This window comes from Schizophyllum commune, assembly GCF_000143185.2.
Source record: "Schizophyllum commune H4-8 unplaced genomic scaffold SCHCOscaffold_14, whole genome shotgun sequence".
Lineage (NCBI taxonomy): Eukaryota > Fungi > Basidiomycota > Agaricomycetes > Agaricales > Schizophyllaceae > Schizophyllum > Schizophyllum commune.
In genome coordinates, this window is record NW_026089551.1 from 260,314 (window position 1) to 286,537 (window position 26,224).

At 56.9% G+C, this 26,224-nt stretch overlaps 14 protein-coding genes across 14 annotated transcripts; 5 read left to right on the top strand and 9 right to left on the bottom strand.

Moving 5' to 3' along the window:
• Positions 1 to 23: 23 nt before the first annotated feature.
• On the bottom strand, positions 24 to 1,616 carry SCHCODRAFT_02518861 (uncharacterized protein; the record flags this gene model as incomplete). The annotated part of the gene is made up of 2 exons (XM_003027204.1): positions 24 to 1,358; positions 1,407 to 1,616. 2 exons carry the CDS (start codon positions 1,614 to 1,616, stop codon positions 24 to 26), a joined length of 1,545 nt encoding a protein of 514 aa, XP_003027250.1.
• A 1,000-nt stretch (positions 1,617 to 2,616) lies between these two features.
• SCHCODRAFT_02693449 (uncharacterized protein) lies at positions 2,617 to 4,400 on the top strand (the record flags this gene model as incomplete). The annotated part of the gene is made up of 3 exons (XM_050346854.1): positions 2,617 to 2,627; positions 2,684 to 2,846; positions 2,985 to 4,400. 3 exons carry the CDS (start codon positions 2,617 to 2,619, stop codon positions 4,356 to 4,358), a joined length of 1,548 nt encoding a protein of 515 aa, XP_050197388.1. The 3' UTR covers positions 4,359 to 4,400.
• A 65-nt stretch (positions 4,401 to 4,465) lies between these two features.
• SCHCODRAFT_01175733 (DUF185-domain-containing protein) lies at positions 4,466 to 6,031 on the bottom strand (the record flags this gene model as incomplete). The annotated part of the gene is made up of 5 exons (XM_003027205.2): positions 4,466 to 4,851; positions 4,961 to 5,078; positions 5,138 to 5,473; positions 5,531 to 5,869; positions 5,915 to 6,031. The coding sequence occupies 5 exons, from the start codon at positions 6,029 to 6,031 to the stop codon at positions 4,466 to 4,468; spliced, it is 1,296 nt and encodes a 431-aa protein (XP_003027251.1).
• Positions 6,032 to 6,390: 359 nt separating this feature from the next.
• SCHCODRAFT_02519127 (uncharacterized protein) lies at positions 6,391 to 7,622 on the top strand (the record flags this gene model as incomplete). The annotated part of the gene is made up of 6 exons (XM_050343412.1): positions 6,391 to 6,470; positions 6,523 to 6,649; positions 6,706 to 6,999; positions 7,070 to 7,306; positions 7,458 to 7,517; positions 7,584 to 7,622. 6 exons carry the CDS (start codon positions 6,391 to 6,393, stop codon positions 7,620 to 7,622), a joined length of 837 nt encoding a protein of 278 aa, XP_050197389.1.
• SCHCODRAFT_02642684 (Non-catalytic module family EXPN protein) lies at positions 7,405 to 9,224 on the bottom strand. Its single transcript, XM_003027206.3, has 7 exons — positions 8,720 to 9,224; positions 8,643 to 8,667; positions 8,445 to 8,586; positions 8,286 to 8,383; positions 8,156 to 8,237; positions 7,998 to 8,100; positions 7,405 to 7,929 (listed from the first exon to the last, which is right to left on the bottom strand). Exons 1-7 carry the CDS (start codon positions 8,868 to 8,870, stop codon positions 7,811 to 7,813), a joined length of 720 nt encoding a protein of 239 aa, XP_003027252.1. The 5' UTR covers positions 8,871 to 9,224; the 3' UTR covers positions 7,405 to 7,810.
• Positions 9,225 to 9,325: 101 nt separating this feature from the next.
• SCHCODRAFT_02642686 (uncharacterized protein) lies at positions 9,326 to 11,137 on the bottom strand. Its single transcript, XM_050346289.1, has 4 exons — positions 10,693 to 11,137; positions 10,528 to 10,637; positions 9,780 to 10,475; positions 9,326 to 9,722 (listed from the first exon to the last, which is right to left on the bottom strand). Coding segments are annotated over exons 1-4 (930 nt in total). The 5' UTR covers positions 10,695 to 11,137; the 3' UTR covers positions 9,326 to 9,600.
• A 529-nt stretch (positions 11,138 to 11,666) lies between these two features.
• Positions 11,667 to 13,129, bottom strand: SCHCODRAFT_02519062 (uncharacterized protein; the record flags this gene model as incomplete). Its single annotated transcript, XM_003027208.2, has 5 exons — positions 11,667 to 11,797; positions 11,863 to 12,067; positions 12,124 to 12,857; positions 12,902 to 12,978; positions 13,041 to 13,129. The coding sequence occupies 5 exons, from the start codon at positions 13,127 to 13,129 to the stop codon at positions 11,667 to 11,669; spliced, it is 1,236 nt and encodes a 411-aa protein (XP_003027254.1).
• Positions 13,130 to 14,075: 946 nt separating this feature from the next.
• On the bottom strand, positions 14,076 to 15,057 carry SCHCODRAFT_02642694 (uncharacterized protein). Its single transcript, XM_003027209.2, has one exon. It carries the CDS (start codon positions 15,043 to 15,045, stop codon positions 14,308 to 14,310), a length of 738 nt encoding a protein of 245 aa, XP_003027255.1. The 5' UTR covers positions 15,046 to 15,057; the 3' UTR covers positions 14,076 to 14,307.
• Positions 15,058 to 16,723: 1,666 nt separating this feature from the next.
• Positions 16,724 to 19,102, bottom strand: SCHCODRAFT_02518496 (uncharacterized protein; the record flags this gene model as incomplete). The annotated part of the gene is made up of 5 exons (XM_003027210.3): positions 16,724 to 16,872; positions 17,008 to 17,560; positions 17,694 to 18,811; positions 18,866 to 18,957; positions 19,008 to 19,102. The coding sequence occupies 5 exons, from the start codon at positions 19,100 to 19,102 to the stop codon at positions 16,724 to 16,726; spliced, it is 2,007 nt and encodes a 668-aa protein (XP_003027256.2).
• Positions 19,103 to 19,903: 801 nt separating this feature from the next.
• Positions 19,904 to 20,677, top strand: SCHCODRAFT_02107197 (uncharacterized protein). Its single transcript, XM_050341818.1, has one exon. It carries the CDS (start codon positions 20,021 to 20,023, stop codon positions 20,426 to 20,428), a length of 408 nt encoding a protein of 135 aa, XP_050197391.1. The 5' UTR covers positions 19,904 to 20,020; the 3' UTR covers positions 20,429 to 20,677.
• A 27-nt stretch (positions 20,678 to 20,704) lies between these two features.
• SCHCODRAFT_02107183 (alpha/beta-hydrolase) lies at positions 20,705 to 22,587 on the bottom strand. The gene is made up of 5 exons (XM_003027211.2): positions 21,919 to 22,587; positions 21,662 to 21,814; positions 21,515 to 21,566; positions 21,319 to 21,453; positions 20,705 to 21,266 (listed from the first exon to the last, which is right to left on the bottom strand). The coding sequence occupies exons 1-5, from the start codon at positions 22,236 to 22,238 to the stop codon at positions 20,940 to 20,942; spliced, it is 987 nt and encodes a 328-aa protein (XP_003027257.1). The 5' UTR covers positions 22,239 to 22,587; the 3' UTR covers positions 20,705 to 20,939.
• A 768-nt stretch (positions 22,588 to 23,355) lies between these two features.
• SCHCODRAFT_02518727 (thioredoxin-like protein) lies at positions 23,356 to 24,306 on the top strand (the record flags this gene model as incomplete). Its single annotated transcript, XM_050343402.1, has 5 exons — positions 23,356 to 23,415; positions 23,467 to 23,692; positions 23,802 to 23,962; positions 24,036 to 24,203; positions 24,253 to 24,306. The coding sequence occupies 5 exons, from the start codon at positions 23,356 to 23,358 to the stop codon at positions 24,304 to 24,306; spliced, it is 669 nt and encodes a 222-aa protein (XP_050197392.1).
• Positions 24,307 to 24,395: 89 nt separating this feature from the next.
• Positions 24,396 to 25,134, bottom strand: SCHCODRAFT_01247828 (uncharacterized protein). The gene is made up of 3 exons (XM_050341316.1): positions 24,986 to 25,134; positions 24,864 to 24,934; positions 24,396 to 24,810 (listed from the first exon to the last, which is right to left on the bottom strand). Exons 2-3 carry the CDS (start codon positions 24,874 to 24,876, stop codon positions 24,431 to 24,433), a joined length of 393 nt encoding a protein of 130 aa, XP_050197393.1. The 5' UTR covers positions 24,877 to 24,934; positions 24,986 to 25,134; the 3' UTR covers positions 24,396 to 24,430.
• SCHCODRAFT_02519283 (uncharacterized protein) lies at positions 24,885 to 25,829 on the top strand (the record flags this gene model as incomplete). The annotated part of the gene is made up of 6 exons (XM_050343417.1): positions 24,885 to 24,944; positions 24,996 to 25,221; positions 25,275 to 25,444; positions 25,498 to 25,649; positions 25,701 to 25,716; positions 25,770 to 25,829. 6 exons carry the CDS (start codon positions 24,885 to 24,887, stop codon positions 25,827 to 25,829), a joined length of 684 nt encoding a protein of 227 aa, XP_050197394.1.
• Between the last annotated feature and the right edge of the window lie 395 nt (positions 25,830 to 26,224).

Here is a 26,224-nt window from a genome sequence, read left to right on the forward strand (position 1 = left end):
TGAGCACGCAACGTACGCAACTGCTACATCGGGTTCATCCCTCCGTGAATACCGGTCATCCGTGCATCCAGGAAGAGGGGGATTAATGTTCGCACGTCTGTCCACATTTTCGCTCGTTTGTTAGATGCAGGCCCTTTGCCAGTTGTGAGGCCTTCTGGTCTGATGCCAGGAAAGAATCTCGTCAAGAAGGAAGCCACCATCCCCGGAGAGAATATAGGGGACTCGTCGATGTATAAAGTGCGTAGGCGACGATGTGCGCGAGGGAAGGGTACGTTGGCAGAATCGGGTACGCATATCTTGGTCGCGTCCACCGGTAGCCTGAGGAATTCAAGATAGGGGCAGTACTGCGCGAAGGCAAGGATACCGGAGAGTGTGATGAGAGGCCGCGTCGTGCCCGTCGTTTCTATGCATAGGGAGCGCAGGTGGGGCCAGGAGCACGCGAGGAGGCCTATATCATCATCCGTCAGGGAAGTGATGACGAAGACAAGCATGACCTCTGTAAGGTTTTGGTAGAAGAACAGGGGTTGTATATGCTGCATGAGTAGGGCCTCTCGGGCATACGCCTCATCATCTTCGTTCGGACGGGACTGCCGGAAGGTCATTTTCTGTAATGATGAGGGTATGCCGATTTTACGCATGTGCGCGCAAATGTCGCGGAAGTCTGAAGCGGCTAGCTTCCCGTCGAGGATGAGTTCGGACAATGAGATAGGACGAAGGATGGACAAGGCGTCCTTTACGGACTCCCCACAGAGATACAGCGATGACAGTGCACTAGCGCTGGCGAACGACGGTTGCACAGCGAGGGGCGAGCGATGGAAGCCATTGACTGCAATATACAGCATGAGCTTCTTGAGCCGCGGTAGGGCGGGGAAGGTCATGATCATGGGCGGGTCTACGCAGTCTGTATAGAGTGAAAGGTCTTCCAGTTCGTCCCAGTCGGTCAGGACCGAACGAACAAATTCAGTACAGGGAAGATCCACGGAGAGAGATAGTGTTGTGACAGGAGCTCGGGGTTTTCTTTCCTTGATTGCAAGGAGGAGATCCCTCTCAGCACTGTAGTCGACGTCTTCAGGTCTGGCGTTCACGCCTAGCTCCGCTCCAAAGCTGTACCATAACTGAAGGCTCGTGACTGACGGTCCTATGACGGAGAGTAGGAGCGGAGCACAAGGAGATGGTCCTAGATATGTGAACTTCCGGAGGTTTGGGAACAAAGTTTGCCCGCGCAGGCCAGCGAGCACTTTCTGCAGATCCTGGGTCGAGATATCATCGATGGAAGGCCTGAGTGCCCATGATCTGACGAAGCCTGCATAGTATTTGACCCGTTCCACGTCCGAATTCTCGGTGGACCCAGCAACATGCTACACGATGGCCTGAGTATCAAATTTGAGAACTCGTAGTTGACTCACATATTGGTGGACTGGCGTCTTCTCCAGGCTAATTTTGCCTCCCGGTAGGAGATCAAGGATGTGTTCCAAGCCACAAATATGCTTCCAAATCTGGCTGAGGGCCGGCCCTGATAATCTCGAGCATGTCCTCGCGACAGCGGCGAGGTCGACATGCTCGAGGTGAGAGAGGATATCAAGCACAAGCTCCGTCGTCTGCAGCGCTGCGTGCATCTTTAAGGACAGGAGTGACTCGAAAGAAAGAGGGAGCGCGATAGTCTATGTTTGTAGGACAGCACGCGCGTCGCGCGATGCCTCGATGAGCTGAAGGCAAGGCGCATGTCCCGACGCCACCAGGGCGCCACGAAGTACCGGCTGTCGCCGGACTCACGTGCTTGACCCCTGTGTGACCCTCTGTGTGTGCGAGCGTATGGCATTGTCGGAAGGACAAGTCTCAGCTGAAAAAAATCAGGTATCATTACAATTGCTTCCCAGATCCTCTTGACGCCCATTTGCATAAGACCGACGGCAGCAGGAACGCGGCCCTCAAAGTTGAACTATGTACGCGCGATAGCGGCGATAGCCGACACTTGGTGGCGCTCAGACGGCGGGCCTGCTTGTCGCATCCAACACGGTTTAGCATTCAGCATCCTTCCCTCAGGCTCGCCCGCCGAGATGCATGCGGCTCTCCAGACTGTAGAGCTTCTTCTTAACATCTTCTCTCATCTTCATCGCGTTGATCTCGCCGTTATCGAAGAACCTGCACGAGATTTCTGGACCCTGCCCTCAGCTATCTGTGGAAGCATCTCACGGGGTTCGGCCCCATCGTCAGGCTCCTTCCCTGCGGTAAAATATATATAAGCCCGGAGAGATACCCCAGACGCGGGAATATTCTAATGAGAAACCCAACCGTAGAAACCTTATCTAGAAAACCGGTTTCTATCGGCGAGCATCCCGGCGACGCGCCGGCGAGTTCCTTGATGCCGCGCTCGGCACTTCAGCACGAGGCTAACGGCCAACTCCGAGAGGCAGACGAACTCGACATCGCAGGCCTTCACTGAGTACTTCTATAAGATATCACGGTTGCACCTGAGGCATGATGGCACACATGAGTGTATCCAGTCGTAATCTGATACAGCATAGGCCTTATGGGCCCTCTGGAGGGTACTGTCTGAGGGTGAAAGGTCGTCTTCACATTGTAGTCACATGACCATTGCGTCCACCAGTGGACACAATGGTCTACGTGTCAGTGACAGTCCTGCTAGCTAAGGGGGCTGACCAAGTTGTATTGGATTCAGTAGCCTGATATTTTACACCCCTGCACCGGGCCACTCAGCTAGAGACAGGCGGTACGAAGGAGGAGCCACGAGTTCGGCGGCTTCGGCAGCCTCAGGCGGGATTGATGGCGCATCACCGTCTCCCGGGCGTGCGGCCGGAGAGACGCCGGCAGAAACCCAGCCTCGTGTAAAGAAGTTCAGCGGGTTTCTGCAGAATTGCCTTATAAGGAAGGCAAAACGTAGAAACCGGGTTTCTCATTAGAATATTCCCAGACGCGAGGTAAGTACACATTTCTGTATCTCAATCGATGCTCGCATCTGACAGGCCATCGCACAGCAATTCCGAGTCGTAAGACCCCTCGATGATGAGGATGTGTATCGCGTGCGCTACTATGCAAAATTCGTGCTGTCAATGAAGCTCTGGAAAAGTGATGCAGACCTCTCTGCCAACGATTTGCAGCAGGTGCACATTGCCCTGCGAGAACAAACTCTATTCCCAAACCTTCGAGTATTCGAATACGAAGGACCGTCAGAATTCACTCCCTACCTGCCCTCCATTCTAGTGACGTCTGTCACCGATATGAAGCTGTACTACAACTTCGGCTGCGATCTCGACATGGGCCTCTGGACTGTGCGACCTGAAGATATCGACTACAGTGATGATAGGGACGCCATCCTCGCTATCAAGGAGAGGCAACCTCGAGCTCCCATAACTACCCTCCTCATCTTCATCAGTATGCCACTTCCCGAGTTCCTGCGCCCGATCCTGACCGGCTGGGACGAGCTTGAGGATTTGACACTCGAAACGCACTGTGTCGATCCGCCCATGTTTATGATGATTGCGGCCCTGCCGCATCTGAAGAACTTGGAGATGCCAGCAGTCTCTGGACTTGACCGTCCCTGTGTAGCATCACGATCGGCGTGCACCTCCAACTATACACTCCGCTCGCTGCGCCTCTACGGGTTATCTGTGGCAGAGATGATTTCCATCATTCGCCCTATCTCTTTGTCTACACTCGAGGCAATTTGTGGAGTAGCTGCATCAGCCTTTCAGGACATCGGTATGCGCATACGCGAAGCTGGCGTACCCGCTTCGCTTCAAGACATGACTCTTGCTCAACACGTTCTACATCCCCATCCTGAGCAGGAACCGGACGCTTACTGGCGCGAGGCTCTGCGGATCCAGCACATCATCCCTTTCTTCTTTAACAAAAGCCTGGTGCACGTCAGGATTATCTTCCAGACGATCGCTTTCTCGGACGACGACATGGCCATACTCGCTCAAGCATGGCCTCGCTTGCAATCCCTGACCCTACTAAGCGAAGGATCCACGGATGTTCCTGTCGCATTATCCAGCATGCTCGCCTTCGCACGCTACTGCCCCGATCTCACCTATCTCCTTCTATCCGTCGATGCTACGAGGATAACAGTCCCCAATCCCTCCAACATCCCCTTTCCTCGCGCACACGAACGCCTGAGCGTGTTGCATGTCGAGGATTCCCCCATCTCCTCACCAGCAAGGGTGGCTTCGTTCTTGACGCGGTTCTTCCCGAACGCCAGACCAAAAGTCGGGCTGAAGACGCGTATGAACGATGCAACACGCGAGAGGTTGTGGCTGGACGTGCTGGAGTTGATACCTATCCTGCTGGACGCACGTATGACAGGCATCCACGGCGGGGTTACGGTGAAGCCGAAGTGATCTAACTGAGTTAGTTTGCATTCTCTATCTCGTCGTCAACCAGCTAATAACTTCCCTCCTGACCAGCAGTCGTAGGTATCCGTAGTCCACGCGTATGCCTGCACTGCCTAGATGAACGGCCAGACATCTTCGCCCTCGCCCGTCGTTATCCCCAGCACCTTGTACTCCTTGCCCATCCCGCTACCGCGTCCTTCAATGCCATTTTCTGGGTTCGTAGCTTCGACGTTGTTCTTCCCAGCGGGCTGCTCCATGCTGGTCCCGATGGGCCTTTCCACGCCCGTCCCGATAAGCCTCTCCACGCCCGTCCCGATCAGCCTCTCCACGCCCTGCCGCAGGCGCTTCTCCTTCTCCTTGCCCGCCTCGCCGCCCTCGCGGCGCGCGGCGTCAAGCAGCTTCTGCAGCCGGACGTCGACGCCCATGCCCTGGAGGAAGGCGGCCTGCGTTAGGAGCATGTGCGTGCGGATGGGGGGCGAGGGGCGGTCGTTGTCCGAGTCTGCGGGGAGGTGGGTGAGTGGGCGAGTGGGCGAGTGGGTGAAGATGGAGAGGTAGAGAGAAAGACAAATGTGCAAAAAGAAGTATGACGGTGATATCGGCGGACGCACCAGACTTGTGATTCACGCTCTCGAAAGCGTGGCGTAGGAATTTGAAGTCGACATTCGCCGTCAGGTCGCACTGACCCGGAGTCTCGTACGGCGATACGATCTTGTGTTGCTTGAAAGCCTGCAAAATTGCCCGTCAACCTCCTCGAGCCTCGCATCCACGCCGAACTTGACCCTCACCCTAAAGCTATCCCCAAACATACGCTCCCCGCCATAGTCGATAACCAAGCCCGCTCCGCCGCCCCTCAGCAGCTTCGAGATGCTCGCCGCGATGTCCCACGCAGGCCAGCAGATCTCCGCGGAGGCGCCGGCGGGCAGGGCAGCGAGGCGGCGCGCGAGGGCGTCCAAGGGGTCCGCGAAGCCGGTTTTTTTGGGCGCCGAGTAGGTTTGGACGGCGGTGTTCAAGAGCGCGGCCTTGGGAGTCATGGTCGAGGGGACTGCCCGAAGACGCTCTGTACCTGATGCGTCCTCGGTAGAGGTTACGAGCTTCTCTAGGAAGTTTTCTTCGTCCATTTTCTGAAGGTGCGATCAGCTCTTGCGTTCTCTATCGACTGCGCGAGCGTGGTTACGAACTTGGTATATATCGATAGGCAAGGCGTCAAAGAACTCATGGGCGAGGACCATGGTAAACGTCTTCCCATCGACGTCCTGTGGGACATCGTCTATGGAGTCGTACCAATGCACGTCGTGCCCGAAGGCCGACAACTTCGACTTTTGCAGCTTGCGCATCGGTTGCGAGGTTTCGACGAGGTGTACGGATATCTCCGGAGGTACAGGCAGCTTAGACAAGAGCTGCCTGAATACGCGCAGTATGTCTTCCATCAGCGTACCACGCCCAGGACCTAGCTCGACTAGTCGCAACGCAGGCTTTGGGTGAGCGCTAAACCTCGTGAGGTACCAGATGCCTATGAGCTGCGTTTATCAGTAGACTCCTTCGAGGACTCAGGGAGGACTGACCTCTCCGAAGACTTGGCTAATTTCAGGGCTTGTGATGAAGTCGCCAGCTTTTCCGAAGACTGGGTTCGCGGAGGACGTATAGTACCCATGAACAGGGTGTCCCAAACACAGTGACATATACTTAGAGTGAGGTAAAGGTCCTGTAGCCTGAATAATGGGATCAGGTTCATGCGAAATTGAACAAGATGATTGTTAGCACCTTGATACTGTCCAGAACAATCTTTTCCACTGGCGTGACTGTAGCTGCTACAGCGCCCGTTCCAGATGGGACCTCTGTACTATAGAGTCGCGCAAGGAGTGTCCTTGCGCACGCCTGATGCTTCAAGACATTTGGTATGTTCCTAGAAGCACGAAGGCCGAACATGTCACGGGTGTAAGAGGCAAGAGAAGAACGCGACACGACGCGTGCCCGGAAATTGCCGGCCGCCAATAAGCGCCCATAATCAACAAGCGCAAACAGTTCTCCTCGTACTGTCATGTCGTTTTACCCAAGACGGCCGCCACCGTCTCCACAGAGGGGAAAGTCCGAGTTTGAGATACTGAAATCTGCGCACAAGTGAGTAAGTCTTCTGGGTGTCAGCGGAAATTTACGAAAACGGCAAATTCAGGTTTCTTCGACCAGACGAAGAGAGTGACGCTAGCAAGTCATGGGACGACCAGCTGGCTCGGAAGTACTATGACAGCCTCTATAAGGAATACGCGCTGTGCGACTTGAAGCACTACAAGTCGGGCAATGTTAGTAAACCCCTGAACCTGACCTTACTCGGGTTGCTGACGTCGACGTCCTGCAGTTTGCCTTGCGGTGGCGCACCGAGAACGAGGTACTCTCAGGGGCCGGCGAGGAGACTTGCGGAAACACACGATGCTCGCATCATGACCGTCCAGACAGCGGAGTGAAGCTCACGCCGGTCGAGCTCCCGTTCGTCTACGCGGAGGAGGGACAGACGAAGTCCGCGCTCGTCAAGGTCGTTCTCTGCCGGAGATGCCTTGACAAGCTCATGTACAAGCACCGCAAGGAGAAGGAGAGGGCACTCCCTCCTGCTTCCGAATCGGCCAGGCAGGTCAAGCTAGAGGCAGACGATGACGTGCGTGTGTTTACACCTGCCAGTGATGACCGAGGTGGCGGACACCACGATCCCGGGACTCGTAATGAAGAGCAAAGGCGTTCTGGGGAAGGGAAAGGGGAAGGTGCTCGCGCGGAACAATCGCGACTCCAACAATTGCCTTCGCCTTCGCGCAACCGCTCGAGTCATCGCAGGCGGTCTCCATCCTCTCGACATGCATACTCCTCCTCGCACCGCTCGCATTCCGAAACTCGACGACATCGGCACTCTCGGTCGCGGTCTCCTGAATCAGATAGGCAAGAGCGTCCCTCTGCTCGTCGGTGGTGAGGTTACTTGGCGATCGCTCCCCCTAACGCCTAAGGCTCAAACGCCTTGGTGGAGCTTACGGTTCAACACGTATTATACTGTTCTGCATACTCACTGTTGTCGCGTGCAAGCCATACATTCGAGTCTACCCCTTGAGCCAAAATTGAATACAGATGGACTATACGCGGGCCCTCCAGCGCCGTCCGTACGCAGCGGCGCGGCCTCCGTATCTGGTGCGTGCGAACCACATACGCGGTGGCGCACATGCTACTGGCCCCCTCGCCCGCCAGCCCGGGCAGACTGCGAACAAGAATCATCGGGCTGAGCGCCGACCGTGATGCCCCGAGACGCTAGTACGACAGTGGAGGCGATGCAGACATACCGACCCTTTGCGAACCCCGTCCGTCACTGGCGGTGGCCAAGCATAGTATTCGGAATCTTCCAGAGTTTGGGAATTCGTGAGCGTAAAGTTAGGGCTTCGGAGGACGTCGGCTGCGCCAGCGCAGTGCAGGCCGCAGGGATCAGATCAGAACTGCGACCCGCCCTCGACGACGGACCCGCTAGACACGGCAATGCCCGACTGGACAATCTGCTTGCCCGTCATGGAGGTGACGCGGACGTCTACTTGGTCGCCGAAGCCGCTATCTGTTGATAAAGGTTTCTGCGTTAGCAAGCAGCTGCAATCGACCATGGGCCAACCTGAGATCACGTACAGCTGGTAAAGTAGTTGTAGTCCTCGCGGGCGACCGAGGTCCAGGACGAGCCACCGTCAGTCGAGACCTCGAGGCTGTCGACGGGCTCGACGACGTTGCGGACCTATGTAGGCGTAAGCTCGGGTGTCCGCAGGGCAGAGCGAGAAGTGTAGACGGACCTGGAGAGCAAAGTAGTATCCGCTGGTCCCTTCTTTGTTCTTGAATTGCATGTTTCCGGAGACAGGGCAGTCGACTTGCTCCCTAACAAACGTCAGAATAAAGCACTTGCCGAAGATAGAACGTATGTACCAGGTGATATCGAAGATGCCCTTCGTGGCATCATCAACGTCGATTTTGCTGGCAACGTCTTGAAATAGGTCAAGGTGACCCGCTTCGCATTCGGGGCACTGGAACAGTAGGTCAGCTTCTGAATCATGTAGCCGGAAATTATATGGTTGGTTGGCGTACCTTGTCGACGACCATGACGGTGGCTGTCCCGCTCGCGCCAGTCACAGACAGGCATGCGCCGCATGATGCGCTTCCGAACCACTCGCTCGAGCCGATGGCCACTCCGTCGAAACTTCCCTGGTCATAATCGGCGAACGAACATCTGGGAGGGAAGTGGAATGAGCGCCAAGGCACGGCTCAAGGCTCAATTAGACGTACGCGCCGCCGCTCCAGTTACCACCATCTACGCAAAGTTCATCAGGAAAAGACGTTTGCAGATTCTGGAAAGGGCTCACAAGTCGTAGCCGTGCCCGCACGACTGCCCTGAAGCGCATCGACGCCAGAATTCGATCGTGAACTAACCTTCGCGGTGGTGTGGTGGACAAATCGAGCTTGCGCAAGGCCAGCAAGCACAGCGACAGAGGCAAGACGAAGTAAGGCGGTCATATTGAACTGCGCTTCGAAGGGACGCAGTAGTCGGACGCGGGGAGTAATTGTGCTGCGCCAACGACGGCCGCCTTTTTATACGGTGACGCCCATGGCACGATCGTTGCCTGCACCAAGCATCCAGCCCCGCCCCGCCCCGCTCAGAGCAACGGGATAATTGCGGTTGCGAGGCACAGCAGTGACGGTGCATTGTCGGTGAGCATCCGAGTCTCGACAGCGACGAGTTCTTCGGAGTCCGTTGGCGGATTTTGACGGAATACGCGCGGGTAGAGGTAATAGGCATTGTCATCAAGAGTGTCTTGAGAGGGCGCGCAAGAGCTTGATACCTTGCCTAGACATCCTTTTGGGCAGAAGTCCATCTCGAAAGAGCCAAGTTCGGTTTTATGACCGCCTTTGACGTCAAAAGCGAACGGCAACAGCCGAGAGTGGACCCACAACGGTCCAGTCCAACTTCGGAAGGAGACAAAAAGCATCTATATTCCGGTCCAGCACAGAATAATGCGTTAGATGGAAGTAGGAAGATAATGTAAGGTAGTCGCGTCAATGATGCGCGCTAGATAGTCATTCTAAATATTGTAAGTGGTCGGTAGGTCAGGGCTGTCCGCCATTAGTGGGGCTTTTTGTCTGGATAGACAGAAGGACGAAGGATTAGCGCCCGATTCTCTATGCTACACTTGTTCTCAATGTCTTCTGGTAATTATATCGTGCGTACGGATAGATAAATATTCCATTAACGGGCGGCGTATCCAGTGCACCGGTCGCTGTGACGCTTGAGCACGCCGGGGTTGTCGAACGCGAGGCCGCACTTGTTGCAGGCGAAGCCCTTCTTCCCGATGTGGGAACGCTCGTGAGCTGTTCAGAAATGGAAGGTCAAGATCCGTGTCGAGCGTGAGAAGCAAGGAAGCGTACCCTGCAAGTTGTGCTTGGCTGTGAAGCCCGCCGGGCAGACCGTGCAGAAGAACCTGTGTGGCTTCTTCCGGCGGCGGTCGGCCGCACCACGCATAGCAGGTGTCGCGACCTCGGACTTCGCGATGGGCCGCGCGTACGACTGGTACGCGCTACCCACGCTCTGGCCGTCGTGGTCTATCGCGAAGGAGGGCGCGCCGTCGGACCACTCGCTGAGCAAATCCTGGCCTGCGTACGGACTCGAGAGAACCGAGGGGAGCAGCGAAGTCGGGGGCGGGCTGCTGTTCAAGTGCATGGCGGGCGATAGCGGATCGGGGAACGGGACCGCGGGTGCAAGGGGGTTCTGAGCTACTGGCGGTCCTGCCGTCGCAGTAGAGGTGTTTTCGTAGGGGGGAGACCATGGGTAGGCTGCCGATGACAAGCTCGCGGACGCGTCGATCTGTGGCATGCTGTATTGACCATGCGCATGTCCAGCACCCGCTGTACTCGCCAGGGGATGGAAGCCGCTGGTCTCGGGAGAAGAGGGGATAGGGCGATAGGAGGCAGGTGGAGGCGGGGGGACAAAATCGCCCTGCATATAGTAATCGTGTGCCGGCGGGAGTCTAGTGCAAGATTCACGGAAGTGCAGTGCATCTCTATCATTCGGCGGCAGATTGGTACTTGATGAATGAGATGAGGCGCCTGAGGCTACGCCAGGGCCTGACACGCGAGGATCAGTGAATGAACGGTATCAGGGGTGTACTAGGATTACCTGCGTAAGGACCTGATTGGCAGCACGACCACGGAGGGTAGCTAGCAGACGCCGGATGCGACTGCGAGCGATGAGCGCTCGCATGACGCTGCACGTCGGGATTTGGGGACCTGATTTTCCAGGATCAGGCGCCGTGAAGGGAGGGGAGAAAGATGTTCTGCTCACATATTATATGGCTGGCCGCCAAGTCCATAGGATGAGTAGGGTGGTCCGAGCATTAAGGTAAGACGAACGGAACGAGATTAATGTGAAGAATAAGTTATCGGAGACGCTGGCCAAGCGAGAGTGCGGACTAGGGTCCGTGAGAGGAGGGGAAACGGCAGAACGGGAGGTAGGATGAAAGAGGCGCTCCTTCAAGGCTTATATACAGTGCACACGCGTGTTGGTCTTCTGAGACCTGGTGATCTCCCAAATAATACCATTGCAGTACACCGTGTCCCACGAGGGGAAACCAAGTAAGATTTGGTCGGGCTGAAGCCGATCGCGAATCGATCCTACAGTAACGTCAGCGCATCCCGGACGTTCCGTTCAGCGGCACCTTGAACTGATGGATGGCTGTACTCGCAGCTAGCTGTACTAGGGCTAATTATGCTGGCCGCCTCATGCGATCTACACGATAATCAGCTTCACGTGCATGCTGTATGCAAAGGACGCGAGCGCTTCTCACCGCAATTCCAGAAGATGGACGAGCGCCCGAGGTGTGGACATCCTGTATGGCTGGGCGACAAACGCTTACGTAGACGACGATAGCGCCGGGCTCTTGGTCGCGGAGAGCGGTCCGACGCCGCTGAGGCTGTTGCGAAAGTCCATCGTGGTTATTATCAGTAGTACTGCAACCCCCGGGTTTCTACAGCTTTGGATGAAAGACCTGAAGGACGGTCCAACGGATGGATCTCGAAAGACAACGGAGGCGGAGCGGATCGGTTGAGGCCGCGCTAGGCGACAGTCGTCAAGTTTGAGGTCCTTGATTGCTACATTTGAGGCACCAGAGCCCTCGAGCATGGCGCGCCTGGGGGTCAGATAACTGACCGGTGACAGAGGACATGCAGCGATGGGCGGACGGGAAGGACGAGCGAGTAAGTGAGTCACTGATTTATGAGGGTATCACACAATGCAGGGTATGGAAGCCAGACCTCCTTCTAATCTATCTCGCGCGAGGCAGCACCCCGACAGCGTTTCTTGTGGTAGTCGCGCACGCCTGGGTTGTTGAAACGCAGGGCGCACATAGGGCAGGGGAAGGCCTTCTTCTGCTCGTGCGAACGGAGGTGATCTGGGGGTTGGGGTGGCGCGCCCCTCGGTCAGTAAATTGCTGCAATTATAAGGCGGGTGACTCACTGCGCAAATTGTGGCTTCGTGTGAACGACTTCAAACAGCCCGGCTTTGGGCAATGAAACTTGGCGTCGTGCTTCCGCCGCTGGTCGGATTTACGCGTCATCGCCTCCGTCCCGATCTGCCCACGCTCGACCTTGGTCGCCGTGCGGCTTGGCCCCTCGACGAGGCCCGAGCTGGATGACGCGCCGCCAGCATACGCAGCCGAGTCCTATAGAGCCTGAGGTGAGCCATGTGCAGCGATAGCTTGTGTTTGAGTACACCCACATTATATCCATGCGCGCTCGGTGCGGGCTGTCTCATGGAGCTTGCGCTCGATGATCGCGAGCTGAGGTCGAATCTGGAGAACCATGTGGTCGTCTGCGCGACGCCGTCGACGTCGAGCTCGCTTGAGGGCGGAACAACCGACGGCGCGGGCACGTCCATGTTCCACGGCGGCATGGGCGAGGGCGTAGCGACGTTGGGGTAATGAGCGTAATTGTCGAAGGTGGGCGTCATTGCATCATTTGAAGGGAGGATTCCATACGCGCTCGAGGACACCCCAGTCCGCGACGGCATTGCGGACGACTCGGGGTACAAGTTCGTCGGCGTCAAGTCGTCATCGGGAGGGTAGTACAGGCCGCCCAGGTTAGCGTAGGCCATACTTTGTTGAGGTTGTTGGCGAAGCGATGGGTACGGCGAAGGCCCCATGGTGGGATACGAAGGATTCGGGAGGTAGGGAGCGTTGTGAGCGTCAGAGCGTAAGCTCGAGCCAGGAATTTGGGGTTCGGGGAACGGTATACGATTTGTGACGGTCGACGCTCGTGCGCGACCCATTGGAGGATAATTGTCCTGGGGAGAGCATGGGGGAGGGTCACTGACGCTTCGATTTCGACGCGCCGAGGGACCTGGCAGGCGTGGATCTAGGGAATGTGGTGAAAGCCAGTCGGGGGCCGGGGCGAACGACACGTTCGGCATAGCAGGTGCTAAGCTGTCGACGGGGCTGTAAGTGGGACCTGCGGCTGGGGGTTGGAGGACATCAGGGAATTCATGAGAGCGCACTCACCGTCGCTGGTAGAAGAGTCGGCATCTGTGATCGGGGAGAGCGGACCCGGCTGCGTCGGTTTGCCATACCACGCGCTCCTAGGGACACGTTAGACACGTTAGAAATGTCGCATACGTCTCAGCATCAATAGCTTGCGCACTCGGTATCGTTGCATGGCGGTGTCGCCGTGCGGATATTGATGGCGAGATGCTGCTCGTAAGGTGTTTCGGGAGCGACGTAATGGGCCATGAGGAACGGCGCAGGGGGATCGTAAGTGGGAGCAGACAGACGGCTGAGAAGGTCAGGGGAAAGCGATGGTAAGAGAGAAGATTGAGCACATGCATATATATCAGTGGCACAGGCGCTTACATACGACACAGCCTGATGTGATGGTCAACAGCGTTGCTCGGGCCCTCCACGGTCGCAGGCGCCGTTTCGCAAGGAGACACGATCAGTGACGCAGATGCGGTATGCGTTTGAGTGCCGGAGCCTTCTTTGCGACACGATGCCGCCAGGCTTCCGCTTGCGGAAGGCATCCGCGTAAATGGCCAAGCATCATCCTCCGCTACAGATCCCAGGGCACTCGCCCTGAACTCGCACGCGGTGTATACTAACCGACCTTAGCCGCCGATGGGAGAGCACACTGCGTTCCTCATGCCTTCCAAATTCTGGCTGTGTTCCACGCAAGCAACCTGACTCTCCCGGCAGTGGCATAAATTCGGAAGTTCGACGCTCTGTCATGACACGTCATTTGGAAGGTCCGCGGTGAACTCTGCAGGCGGACGACACCAACACTGCAGCGTCTGCTTCTCACGGGGTATAAGGTTGAGGGTACTAGAGCCGGATCTTGATTGACATCGCCTTATGAGCATTGTTAGCGCCCTTTACCCGATGAAGAAGTGCCTTTGTGACCGACCTCTCCCGGACGAACTACCGCCACAGCTTACAGCCTTTGCAGCTGTGTCTGCAATGTGAGCGGCCGTTTCGACTTCATCTGCAGCTGGAGATCCCCGCGTACGGACATGAAGGTGCTGGTCAAACCTCAGATGTCAATGCGAACAACACGAGCACAGGAGAAAACGTTCCGCGGCAAACAATCACCTTCCTATTCGGGCCAATGGACCCACAAGTCGACGCAGTCTCGAATTGATTCGCTGGCGCTTGCTCAGACACGAAAACAAGCTGCTGTTCCGACTGCTGTGAATACATTGATTGATATAGGCGATGGAAGCGTCCAAATCAAGCGAACGTACAAACTACTAGGGCTAGCCGGGCGAAAACGTACGTGTACGTGTATCGGTATCAAGCAATTTAGAAGAGTCAAGGACATATGCGGTAGATCAAGTCAGAGATAAAAGGCAACTATTTGGTACCAACTTGGATGCAAGTGACGATATATAGTACCCAGCAATACGACGACCCATATTCTAGGCCTTGCAGCCGCCATGTATCCCAACGATGCGAGCGTCCAACAAGACCGGTATCATCAGCCTCACCGAGGTCCAACGCGCTTCCATCCTCTCATTCCCGCTATAGCTTAGAAGTCTCTCAGGGTCTAAAAAGGGGAAGAAGCGGGTGAGAAAGGATGCGACCTGCTTGCCGGATGCTATGGGCGAGTGCATCACGTTCAGCGCGCGCAGGGCATCGTGCGCACGAGGGAACGGGATGCTGGCTTTGTCGGGGACGACGATGGCAGTTGCATCAACAAGAACCTGGAGTTCTTCGAGGTGCGGGCAGTGCTCCGCGAAGGAGAGTAGGCTGTTGAGCGTGCAGACGGGTCGTTCAGCCAAGTTCATTCGAGAGGGGTACAGACACATTCGGCGCAGCCGAGGCCACGCCCGCGCGATGCAGTCAATATCGGCGTCCCTCAGCCGGACGTCGCAGAACTGGATGTGCACGTCTGCCAGGTTCGTGAAGGAGAGGAGCATCTGGATATCGTCGAGGACGAGCGGTCTGACGCTGATCAGTCTCCCTCCGTGCATGAGATCAAGTGTAGAGCGGACCGCGAAGGTCTCCAGCAGTTCGATACCGCAGTACCGGCGCATGTACGCGGAGAAGGTACGGATATCGTCGGCCTTCAGGACGCCCTCGACGTTGAGGGAGATCAACGAAGTGGGCCGGAGCATGGCAAGGGCGCGCCCCGCACGCGAGTCCCAGACCATCATATGGAGTTTTTTGAGAGCCTCGCTTGGCCCGGGGGGCTTGGAAACATACGGTTCGGGTGCTTCCATGTCGAAGGAGAACTGTAGCGAACTCAGGTGTGGCAGGGCAGCCATGACTGCCAGCCCGCAGCGGTCCACGGACGGACCGACGAGCTCGATTTTCTCCAGGCTGTGCCATCCGGCCATCGCTTGAATGATATGATTGTGCAGAATGGGACCCGGTGAGCAAATGGCGAGTGTCCTGACGGCGTCCGGCCGGCGAGCCTTCAGTGCCAGAATCATTGCGATCTCGACTGACGCGTTCTCGTCACGCGCCGGCACCGTGTCGTTGATGTTGTACGTGAGGTCGAGATTTTCGACGCATGGGCCGACGATGGAGAGCACAAGGGGCGCAAATGGTGACGGTCCTTCGTAATCTAGCTTCTGCACCTTGGGGAGCAGCGGGTCTCCGCCAAGGGCGGCAAGCACCACGGCAAGATCCTGCGCGCTGATGCTCATATGGTCGCGCCAGAGGTCAACCTCCTTGACGAAGGCCCCATAGTACCGCACGCGTGCGACGTCGGCGGCAGAGAGCTCCCTCACCAGATGCTGCATCTGGGCGTCAGCTACCGTCGTGCAATACTGAACATGAGTACGCACATAAATTTTGGATCCCTCGTCATATTGACAGCTCTCTACCGGCAGCAGCGCGATGAGCGGGCGAAGTGACTTGCAAGTATGCCACAGGAGACTGGCGGCCGGACCAAGAAGGGTCGAACACGTCTGCGCGACAAAGGTGAGAGTACACTTGTCGAGGTAGGACAGGATCTCGAGGATAATCTCGGTGGTTTGGAGAGCCGGATGCATCGTGTAGTGTCAATATTTCTATTGAGATTCGTTCGTGAGCTCAGAATGTGTACATGAGCGGAAAATCATATACGCACCTGTTCAGGAGTACCGTGCAGAGGGCCCAGCAGGCAAATGGTGATCGCGCAGGAAGGAGAAAAATTGTCCGCGGCGTTGAGTCGGCAGTCGACTTGCGCGCCACCGTACGTCCGCCTCCTGTGACAACCTGTTACAGTTGGTCACAGGGCCGATGACTCACCGTGACCCAACCAAAGGCAGTCCCGTTCACGCTGTCGCGCTGTTGGGTCCTCGGATGTGGAAGCAGAGCTGCTATTGCGAGTGTTGTAAGATACACCAGTGGCTCGTGAGGCAATGAGGACGGTATAGAGGCGATGAGAACGAGATGGAGGCGATGAAAGCGAGACAGCGTCCATAAACAAGCCATCCAACGAATCACTAAGGCTATCCAGAAGAAACGAGTGCGTATAATGCTATTGGTACAATCGCGGGGGCGATGCGTGGCGGGGTCGTTAGAGGTGATGTGATTATGGGGTGGCTGAGTGCGCGGGGGGGGACGAGGCGCGACTGTGGTAGGCCACAAAGTGGAAGGAAGAGAAGAAAACCGCAAGTGGAAACAAAGTGCAGCCCAAGGAGCGAATAACGAAGGAATAAGTAAAACGGTATCAAGACGTCGTGAGAGGTATACATAGCGTAGAGAAAATAGGCCAAGTAAACGGCGGTATTAGCGAAACGGATAGTAGCGTAGTCGGGAGAGCTGAGAAGGCGGACCGGAGAAAGTGTCCTATACGAGAACGAAGCCCATATTCTATCCGCGAAGGACAGGGTTCTATGCGTCCTAGGAAGACGAGACAGCCCCGCCGGCCTGCTTCCCGGGGTTCTGGCTGCACTGGTTCTCGTGCCTCCGCGCGGTGCCCGAGGTCGTGAACCCGTTGCCGCAGTACCTGCACTTGTGTGGCTTCACCCCCTTGTGCGAGTTCATATGGTCTGCAGCGTGCGTTAGCCACTGTCAAAGAATATGGCCGCTACCGTTGGGAACATAGCTCGCCACTGGCATAGACACTCCGAGACATAGCAACACGCGTGCAAGACATAGCCCACAAGCGAAAGGGAAGTACTCACTCGTCAGATTATGCTTCGCCGTGAACGTCGCATTGCACTGCTCCCACGTACACTTGAAGTCAGCAGCCTTCTTCCTTCGCCCGCCGCTCGCCTGCAGAATCGCCGCCGACGCGACCTTCTTCTTCACGATGTCGGACTCGCCGAGCTGCAGGTCTTCCGGGGTCGTTGGCGAGAGGAAGGACGAGGAGGAGGACCCCTCGTTCGAGTAGAGCGCCTCCTGCCCGCCGCGGAAGGACGAGGAGGGCCCAACGCGAAACGGCGACGGCTCCTGATACGGCGCCTCCTGCCCTGGCGGCGCGAGGCTGCTCGCGCCCGCGTACCGCCTGTCCTCCGACATCGAGCCACGGTGCCCGAAGCGCGCGGGGCTGGGCTCGCGGAGGAAGAGGTCCTGCGGCGACACCGTCGTCGGCGGCGCCAGGGTGGAGGAGCCACTCGCACGTATGTCCTCGGAAACACTTGGTCTATGGCCGAACCGTGCGGGACTCGCATCCCGATTGTGCAGCTCGTTGGGCGAGACGGTCTGCGGGAGGAGGTAGGGCGACGAGGGGCGGCCCTGGGCGAAGGGTCCAAACGTAGTGCCCGACGATGCGAAGTTATTGCTCGCGCCAAAATTGTTATTGCTCGTAAAGCCATTGCTCCCATCGAGCGCGGCGAGCCCGCCCCCCCATAAACTGATCCGCACTCACACACGGCCTATGCCCCGGCCGCGCAGGACTCGGCTCCCTGCTCCTCGGCACGGGCGCGCTAATATGCCTCTGCAGCGTCGCGTGCGCGTCGCTGAGCGGGCGATCGTCCATGGGCCGCACCCGCCCGTTGTGCAGACTATGCCGCCGCTGGAGCGTGTGGTGGTCGGGCACCGCAAGGAACTGCGACGACGAGACGGAGTCTGGCCGCGAGTACGGGCTGGGCCTGCGCGAGGAGGACGCGGAGGACGAGGTACGCGAGTGCGAGCGGCCGCGGTTCGCCGCCGCCACACTATGGCCGTTGTGCGACTCTGAATAGCTCGATCTCCGGCTTGATAGGGCTGCGCTCAGATGCGGCTCGGAGGGTACTGGTGAGGGCGGGCCCGCGTAGCCCGGCATGCCTTCACCGGCATATCCTGGCATACCCTCGCCAGGATAGCCTAGCGCGCCCTCGCCCGAGGGTGACGAGGTGTGTGATGTGGGGGAGTACCCGCTGATGAAGGGATCGTTCGAGGACGCGGACAGCCCGCGTCGGTGGCGCGATTGTGTGGCGCTGTTATCCTGAGCCGCAAAGTTCGTGGCGGCGGTATCGACGGTGAGGGATGGCTGGGCGGCTTCGGTGCCCCAGGACGACTGAACATCGTCGGTCCCCCATGAAGATGGTTGAGGAGCTTCCGTCCCCCAAGACGAGAAGACGGGGTCGTTGAGAGGGTCTGTTTGCCCAAAAAGCTCGCTGGACGATCCTTCTGGCATGAGCCCTCCATCTGACATGAAGTCGGATGCGTATTGCATGTCAGGGATGCCGAGCTGGCTGATGTCGCGGCGCTGTCCTTGAGACTCAGTCGATCGTGACGACGATCGGCCGCGCGACATGTCGGTAGTGGATGAGGTGGGGGATGAGAATCCGTATTCATTGGGAGACATCGTAGAGAAGTCGAAGGAAGTCTCCTCGGTAAGGTCCATGGCGCCCATGCGGGTCACGATCGGGGAGGACTGGTGCGAGGAGCCCGGTGACTGCTCGTTATATGGCGACGAGGGCCCAGAGTAGTGCTCATAGCCAGAGAAAGGGGAGGGAGGGTCGCTGAAGGGACTATTGGGAGAGCCAGGCGCCTCGCGGAAGGCTGTAGAAGGGGGCCGTCAGTACATGTGCGGCGCCATAAGGACATAACACGCACCTCCTGGGGCCCAATTCGCGCTCATGGGTGATGAGGACGGCGCATGGCTAGAGATAGGTGAGGCGCCATTGACACCATCGAAGGAGAAGACGCTGGATGAGGGGGGTAAGGATCCGGCGCCACGCATCGCGGCGCTGCTCACCCCGTGTCGTCCTCCCCCGGTAACTTCAATGCCTGACCATCGGCATCGTTCACGGTAATAGAGATGGGTTCGTGGGCACTCGGGGAGCTGAGCATGATGAGGGGTGCAAGGCGCCTCTCCTCCTCCCGGCCAAGCCCTTTAAAGCGCGTTTCATTTATCATAACTCGTGGTAACATCAGTGAGGCAGTGCGCGGACGCTCTACAGCATGATGACATGGGTTTCTCTGCTAAGCGCCGGGCGCCATTGGGCGTTTTTTCAGCGTTGCACGGTGCGAGTTGTCGCTACACTCACCTGAGTGCGAAAGCCATGGTCGAGCGGAGATGGTGGTCGGGAGCAAGGAGTTTCGAGCCAACTCGCCAAGACACCAAGCGCTGCCGGGGGCATTTTGATAACCACGTGCCGCCCACGCGCATAATCACAGCGATAATCCCAACTTCCTTCTTTGGCTCCTGCACTCATCCAGAGCTGTAGACGCCTCGTTGCAATCGCGTTCTCTCTCACGGACTCGCTGCTAGCGCACCCCCATTGAATGCGTCGGCAGTACCATGCGCTTCCTTCTGCGCAGCCTCGTATGCGTGTGGAGGCGACCAACGAGTCAGCGCGTCAATACAGCGGGCGAAGGGACGTCAATGGTGATCTGGAGTACGTATACGTCTGTACCCCGACGTGCAGCAGCAGTGCCTCTTCGTCGCGAAGGAGGGTGCGCTCTACACCTTCAGCCACTGCCCGCCCTCGACTTACGGCCTACCATCCTTCGCGCCGCCGCCACGGAAGATAGAGAAGACACCGCCAGTGTTTTCATGCCCACCCTTAATAAAGGAATCTATCGCTCTAGTTCGGGAAGTATCCTTGTTCTTGACCCTCAGCTGATCTCCCTGGACTTCGGGAATCACCGCCTTCACGAATCGCGCACAAGCCTTCTATACCTTTAACCCTCCGCCCACGATCTCGCTCTCCTTCTCCACAGCCGACACTCGGCCTGGCCAGATCGATACGAGTACGCTCTCATCTAATGAATACGCACGCATCTGCACGATCTTCTATCTTCAGTATCTGCACTGGTCACCGACCGTACACCACGCATACTCGTACCGACAACCGTACTAGCAGCGCAGGCCGTATATGGCTAGTATCGCGGCCTCTGTATAGGAAACCTCTTGATCTACACCGCCCCGCCAACTCTTCGGCGTCCAATGGCCAGGCAGGCATTCTCGTCGGTCCTGAACTAGGGCTAATTCGGTCAATCCAGTGCAAGAAGCAAGAAGGAAGTCGCCGGCCGCGGGGACCTGGATTGACTTCCCCTTTCGTCAGGCGCCTATTCGTCGCTGATCAGCGCGATAGGCGCCCGTGGAGGCCGTGCACTCGATCGTGGATATCGTTCGTGCACTCATCGTGGAGGCCGTGCCGTGTGTCTATATGAACACCTGATGGACGCTTCGCTGTGGATGCCGTACGTGCACTCATCGTGGATGTGCAGGTCCATCAACGACAATGTTTGTGCAGGCTCTTCGTCGGCCATGCATCAAGGCCTTCTTCGGCCTTTAATGTGCAGGTCCTTCGTCCGTGTTCAGGCATCGACGTATGGCGAAAGTGACGCGAATATCGTACCTGCAGTCAACGCGCGCGGAGCAGTGCCCTTTGCCTGCCGGACTTTGCCTCGGCGTCCGCGGAGCAGGCAACGTCGGGGGAGCATGTTGTCGGCCCTGGACTCGATGGCGCATGTTGTCGGCTCTCTTCGATGAAGCACGTTGTCGGTTTTCCCATCGACGCTGTTCGTTGTCGGCCATGTACTTGATGATGCGCCTGTCGACTGTGACGATGTTGTATGCGCGCTGATCATATCGCCTACTAGTACTATTAGTACAAAATTTAGATGGCCATGACGCGCATGTTCATATTTTTTTCTCTTCCTCACTATAATGACGCCTCGTCTACACCCCCACCAACCCCTTCTCCCCCGCCCATGCCTCAATCGTCGCATTCACCCGCTCCGCCGCCTCCATATGCACCCAATGCCCCGTCTCCAGCACCTCGATCCGCGCGTCCTCGCAGTACTTCTTCAGATCTGGCTCCTGCATCTCGATGCGGCAGACGTAGTCCCTTGTCCCACCGATATAGAGAACGGGTTTCTTGACCCTGACGTCGGTGAGGGGGCCAAGGTTGTCGGTGTCGTGCAACCCGCGGTAGGTGACCTTGTAGTAGTTCAGCGGCGCGGTGAGGCCACCCTTGGCGAGCGAGGTGTGCAGGATGGAGCGGTCCTGTGAGCTTCGATGAGTAAACATGAAAGAATGCGACGACGGTACAACGCACCTCCTCTGTAAGATACTCTGCCGCGGGCGTCCGCTTGCCTTCGGAGATGAACGTGTCGATGGCACGGAGAGGGTTCAGAACCGTCTTCCAGAGCTCGTGATCCTTGACGTAGAGGAGGTCGAGGAGGGAGTCGAGCTGGGAGGTCGGTTAGTGGGAAGTATGAAAGAGACTTTGCGCTTGAGAAGTCGGAGCTCACGTTCTTTTCGACGATGCCGGCCGCGTCTTCCTTGTTGAAGAAGTTCCAGTACCTGCAGACGTGGGTTAGACGCTGGGACAAATTATACATGTTGATGCATCATCTAAAGAGAAAAAAAAATACTTATGACGAAGGAACGTCACTCACCCGTAGATCTCAGTCCCAAAAATCTGCTTCAGATACGCCGTCACCGTCTCGAAATTGAAGCCTCTCATGAGCTGGAAGCCGACAGCAAGGAGCACGAATCCTGCGAAACGCTCTTGATGGAGCGCAGCGAGATAGGACGTCGGCAGCGAGCCCCTGGGTGCGCGCCTTAGCATGTATTCCGTATTGCGGCGAGGAGGTCATTCCAAGCCCGCCAACGCCCCTCGTCCCACTACGCCAACCGTTTGAGCCGAACTCACCAATCATGGCCCACCGCGATTACCCTCCCTGCTTTCTCATGCTCGACAATGTCCACCATATCCCTAGCGAGCTTCGACCCAGCGTACGCCTCTGGCTCTACGGGTTTGTCCGTCTCGCCGTAAGCGAGCATGTCCGGGGCGATGATCCCATAACCCCTCGCTGTGAAGTACGGGATCTGGAAACGCCAGTCGTGCGCGGTCGACGGGAAGCCGTGGATGAGGAAGAGCGTGGGCTTTCCCGGTTGGGTTGGGGAGAAGAGGTAGGTGTACTTGTACCCGCGGGAGGTAGTGGTAGTTTTGGTGGTGGGCGGGGTGGTCATGGTGAAGTGGGAGCTTGGTCGATTGGATGAAGAGCACGGTGAGATGAGGTCCTTATAAAAGACACCTTCGAAATGCCTCGGGTTCGGTAAGTCATCTCGGAGTCGGTGAGCCCGTGTATGTACGAGCTTTGGGCTTCGGAAGGGATCTTCGTCATAGGGCTCGGGTTGGGAAGAAGTAACGATGCTACACTGTCAGTTCGTAATCTCGGTCCGCCGGAGGGATGGGAGACGCGGCAGTTGGTCAAGAGAACCCCATGTACTGGCTTCTGGCGAGCTTCGGGGGATTGTCGTCAGAGGCAAGTGCGGCCTGACTGAGCTGGGGCGGCCTTCATGTGCCTCACCGACTTTCCGAGGTGGGGATAGACCCGGCGCTGAGGCAGCAATGTGGCCAGACTTAGGGAGAGCCGCGTAAGATAGTTGGTCAGCGATGGTTGTTATATTTCTGCATCTGAGCGGGTAAGGGAGGAGCGAATACGTTTGTTGTTGACGCCGCCGTAATATGACTGAGTGTGTACAACGCCAAGCAGAAAAGCCCCATGCTGTCGAGTGGTGGTCCAGGTAGAAGACGGTCCTCGGAAGAACATGAGAAGCAACTTCAGCGATGTGAGCGTCCTACGTGGAGCGAAAGCTTGATGAGGAGCTCGAAAGATCCCTGAAGCGGAGACGGTGATGTGCTCTTTCTCTTGTAACCTGTCGTACCCGGAAGGGCCCAGTAAGGAGCCAGCAGTTTACCTTCTCACTGTCGTGCGCGCTGCCGTCCTCGCCGCGTCATGGTGGTCGGTCACGAAGGTGTCCATCCGCGTTGCCGAGCATTCGCCCACGGCCACGTGATGTAAGTTCGACTTTCTGTGGTTCGCGCGAGGTCCGAGTGGCACGCGAGCTGAGTGTGGTAGATGGTGTTGTGGGTGAAGGGGACCAACGGTAGACATTCCGTGTTGAGTGGAGGACGATAGAGCGTTGTATAGCGGCAACCATTGCGCAAGCGCCCGGCTGGCGGATGTGGCGGGATGACTCTGGATAACGGGTTTCAAATGTCTGTCTCTTTCCCCTATATAAAGGCGCCAGTTTTTTTCTCTCTTTACTAGGTCAGCAATATCACTCCTAAAAGCTGTCCACCATGGTTCTCACTGTCCACCACCTAGTCGCGTCGCGCTCGCAGCGCATTCTGTGGCTTCTTGTCAGTAGAGTCATAGTGTACCATTGAAGCGACTCACCTACTTGTCCATAGGAAGAGCTCGAGGTACCATACGAAGTGAAGATCTACGAGCGCGTCGGCTGGGGCGCACCTTCATCTCTCAAGGCCGTCCACCCCCTCGGAAAGTCTCCTATCATCACGGACGGAGACTTGACACTTCCGGAAAGCGGCGCCATCATCGACTATATTATCAGGAAATACGGGCAGGGGAGGATTACCCTGCCTACTGAGGGTAAGGCGCTGGCGGATGAGCTGTACTGTGAGTTGCATTCCTTCTTGAGAATTGCACGAAAGAAAGCGCAGCCCTCCTCAAGCACATGTTCAAACGGTCCTCGAATTTTTCGAAGCGGACACTCACCTACATGCAGACTCCCATTCCGCGGAGGCATCACTGATGCCGCTAATCGTTAACAAGGTCTTCTGCACGCGTATAATCCCGGGGCAGACGCCAGAGGAGGAGCGCCCAGTCGTGACCGACGTCCTAGGAAAGGTCGCACAGACGCTGTACGAGCCGCCGATAAAGATACGCGTTGCTCTGGAAAGTCTCATTCTCTGTGCCGCCTGTTGATGTCACGCTTACCGCTGCCGCCGCTGTGCCACAGATCGACGAGCACTTGAGCAAGAACAAGTGGTTCGCAGGTGGCGAGGGGCCGACCGTTGCGGACTACATGATGATTTTCCCGCTGGAATTGCTGCGCCAGAGCGGATCGTCGACGCCACACATCGACGCGTACATTGACCGAGCGCAAACGAGGCCTGCTTATCGAAGGGTAAGTAGCTATCTGACGTGGGCGTACATCGTGGACTAACCTTGTTCAGGCCATAGCAAGGGGCGGACCTTACCTGTACGATTACCAAACGGTGGCGAGATAATTGCGAGACCTTCTTCGTAGACGAGCATGAGCGGGAGAAGGCAAATATGAGCGAAAGAGCTTTATTAATGTAGCACCGCGTACAGATTCGGAGTCCTGATTTTACACCACACCCCTTCGCCCTCCTACCATCCTGGCGTTATTGTCCCCGTCTTGTCTTGCGCGTGCTCGTGCATGCCGAGGAAGGCAATCCGCGCGCAGAATCTTCCATGTGCGACCTTCGAGCATTCGCCTAAGGTTACGATGACCCAAGCTCTGGGCCTGTGATGGGGTCTGCCCAAGTCCGATTCTCTGTCAGCGTCTATGTACCCCGGTCGCACGCGGAGTGATAGGTCGATTCTGTGCTGACAGGTGAGCTGAGGTCGCGCGAAGAGAAGCTTACTGTACATGTTAGCGGAGGAAGAGCCTACCTGCTGTATGGCGGCAGCCATTGCGCAAGCGCCCCGGCTGGTGGATGTCCTTGTTCGCCGGGTGACTTTGGATGACGAGTCTCGAATATCTGTCTCTTTCCCCTATATATGGGAGAGGGTCTGGCTACTGTATGCACGACAGACTCACCGCGTACGCGCATCACAAGCCATGGTCCTCACCGTTCACCACCTGGCCAATTCGCGCTCCCAGCGCATTCTCTGGCTTCTTGTAAGTACTCGAAACGCTCGCAGCGCGCGTGTACGACGTACCTTCTCTTAGGAAGAGCTTGAAGTGCCCTACGATGTCAAGAGGTACGAGCGCGATGGCTTCGGCGCACCCCAGTCTCTCAAGGACGTCCACCCCTTTGGGAGTTCCCCTATCATCACCGACGGCGACCTGACACTTCCGGAGAGCGGTGCGATCATGGAATGCGTCATCAGGAAATACGGTCAAGGCAAGATAACCCTGCCGACGGAGGGGAAGGCGCTGACGGACAAGTTGTATTGTGCGTTGAGTCTTCTTGAGAAGTCGAGTGCTGAACGCTAGTTCGTCTACCAGACTCTCATTCGGCGGAGGGATCGCTGATGCACCTGGTTGTGAATCACGCGTACTGCACGTTCATCATCCCGGGACAGACCCCCGAAGAGGAGCGACCCGCTTTTAGCGATGTCCTTGAGAAGGCGGCGCAGAGGTTCTACGAACCGCCGATCAGGATGCGCATTGCTCTGGTAAGGCTGGTCCTATGTGTTGGGTGTTACAAACATACTGATCGCTACCGCAGATTGACAAGCACCTCAGCGAGAACGAGTGGTTCGCGGGCGGCGAGGGTCCGACCGTCGCGGATTATATGATGTTCTACCCCCTGGAATGGTTCCGCGAGAGCGGATGGTCGACTCCCAGCATCGACGCCTACATTGACAGAGTGCAAAAGCGGTGAGTTCGATGATTTTTTGTGAGATGCGCGTATTCTGATATTCCCGGCAGACCTGCCTATCGAAGGGTGAGTTGGGATGCGTAACGCCACAACGATTGGTTGCTCACGTTGAACTGCAGGCCCTGGAGAGGGGCGGACCTTACCGCTTCGATTTTCAAGTTTCTCAAGTTGCGCGCTGAGTGCCAGGATAGGCTGTCATACGAAGAGCTCTCGTAGTAGTAGATATCCATTCTTGCCGCAGTTATCATAATGTATCCCACCGACTTTGAGGCTTAGGTAAGCTTCGTGGACTAGCAAGAGGATGCATCGAGCTGAGTTTGTCAGTCCACGTCACAGTAGCGGTCAAGGAACAGTAGGCGAATTTCCACCATTACACGCGGGGATCATCGGAGGTTATCTAATCGAGATTAGATTACTCTGCCGAGGCGCGTCGCCCTTCGGCATAAAGATCATTGTTTAGAAAACCAACTGCAATGGCTTGACAAGGATATGCTCAGTAAGTACGACACCTCTACAGCAATTTCACTCGTCATATTCTTCCATCCCTTACTTGACAGACCTCCTCTGTCGCTAT

Coding starts and splice junctions, on each gene's coding strand:
- SCHCODRAFT_02642684 (XM_003027206.3), bottom strand. CDS start 8,870: ATGACCGCCTTACTTCGTCTTGCCTCTGTCGCTGTGCTTGCTGGCCTT. Junction 8,668..8,719: donor TGCGGGCACGGCTACGACTT/GTGAGCCCTTTC, acceptor AACTTTGCGTAG/ATGGTGGTAACTGGAGCGGC. Junction 8,384..8,444: donor CCGTCATGGTCGTCGACAAG/GTACGCCAACCA, acceptor CTACTGTTCCAG/TGCCCCGAATGCGAAGCGGG.
- SCHCODRAFT_02642686 (XM_050346289.1), bottom strand. Junction 10,476..10,527: donor CCAATCAGGTCCTTACGCAG/GTAATCCTAGTA, acceptor CTCGCGTGTCAG/GCCCTGGCGTAGCCTCAGGC. Junction 9,723..9,779: donor AGCCAAGCACAACTTGCAGG/GTACGCTTCCTT, acceptor ATTTCTGAACAG/CTCACGAGCGTTCCCACATC.
- SCHCODRAFT_02642694 (XM_003027209.2), bottom strand. CDS start 15,045: ATGATGGTCTGGGACTCGCGTGCGGGGCGCGCCCTTGCCATGCTCCGG.
- SCHCODRAFT_02107197 (XM_050341818.1), top strand. CDS start 20,021: ATGAATACGCACGCATCTGCACGATCTTCTATCTTCAGTATCTGCACT.
- SCHCODRAFT_02107183 (XM_003027211.2), bottom strand. CDS start 22,238: ATGACCACCCCGCCCACCACCAAAACTACCACTACCTCCCGCGGGTAC. Junction 21,567..21,661: donor TTTGGGACTGAGATCTACGG/GTGAGTGACGTT, acceptor CCACGTCTGCAG/GTACTGGAACTTCTTCAACA. Junction 21,454..21,514: donor CCGGCATCGTCGAAAAGAAC/GTGAGCTCCGAC, acceptor CCGACCTCCCAG/CTCGACTCCCTCCTCGACCT.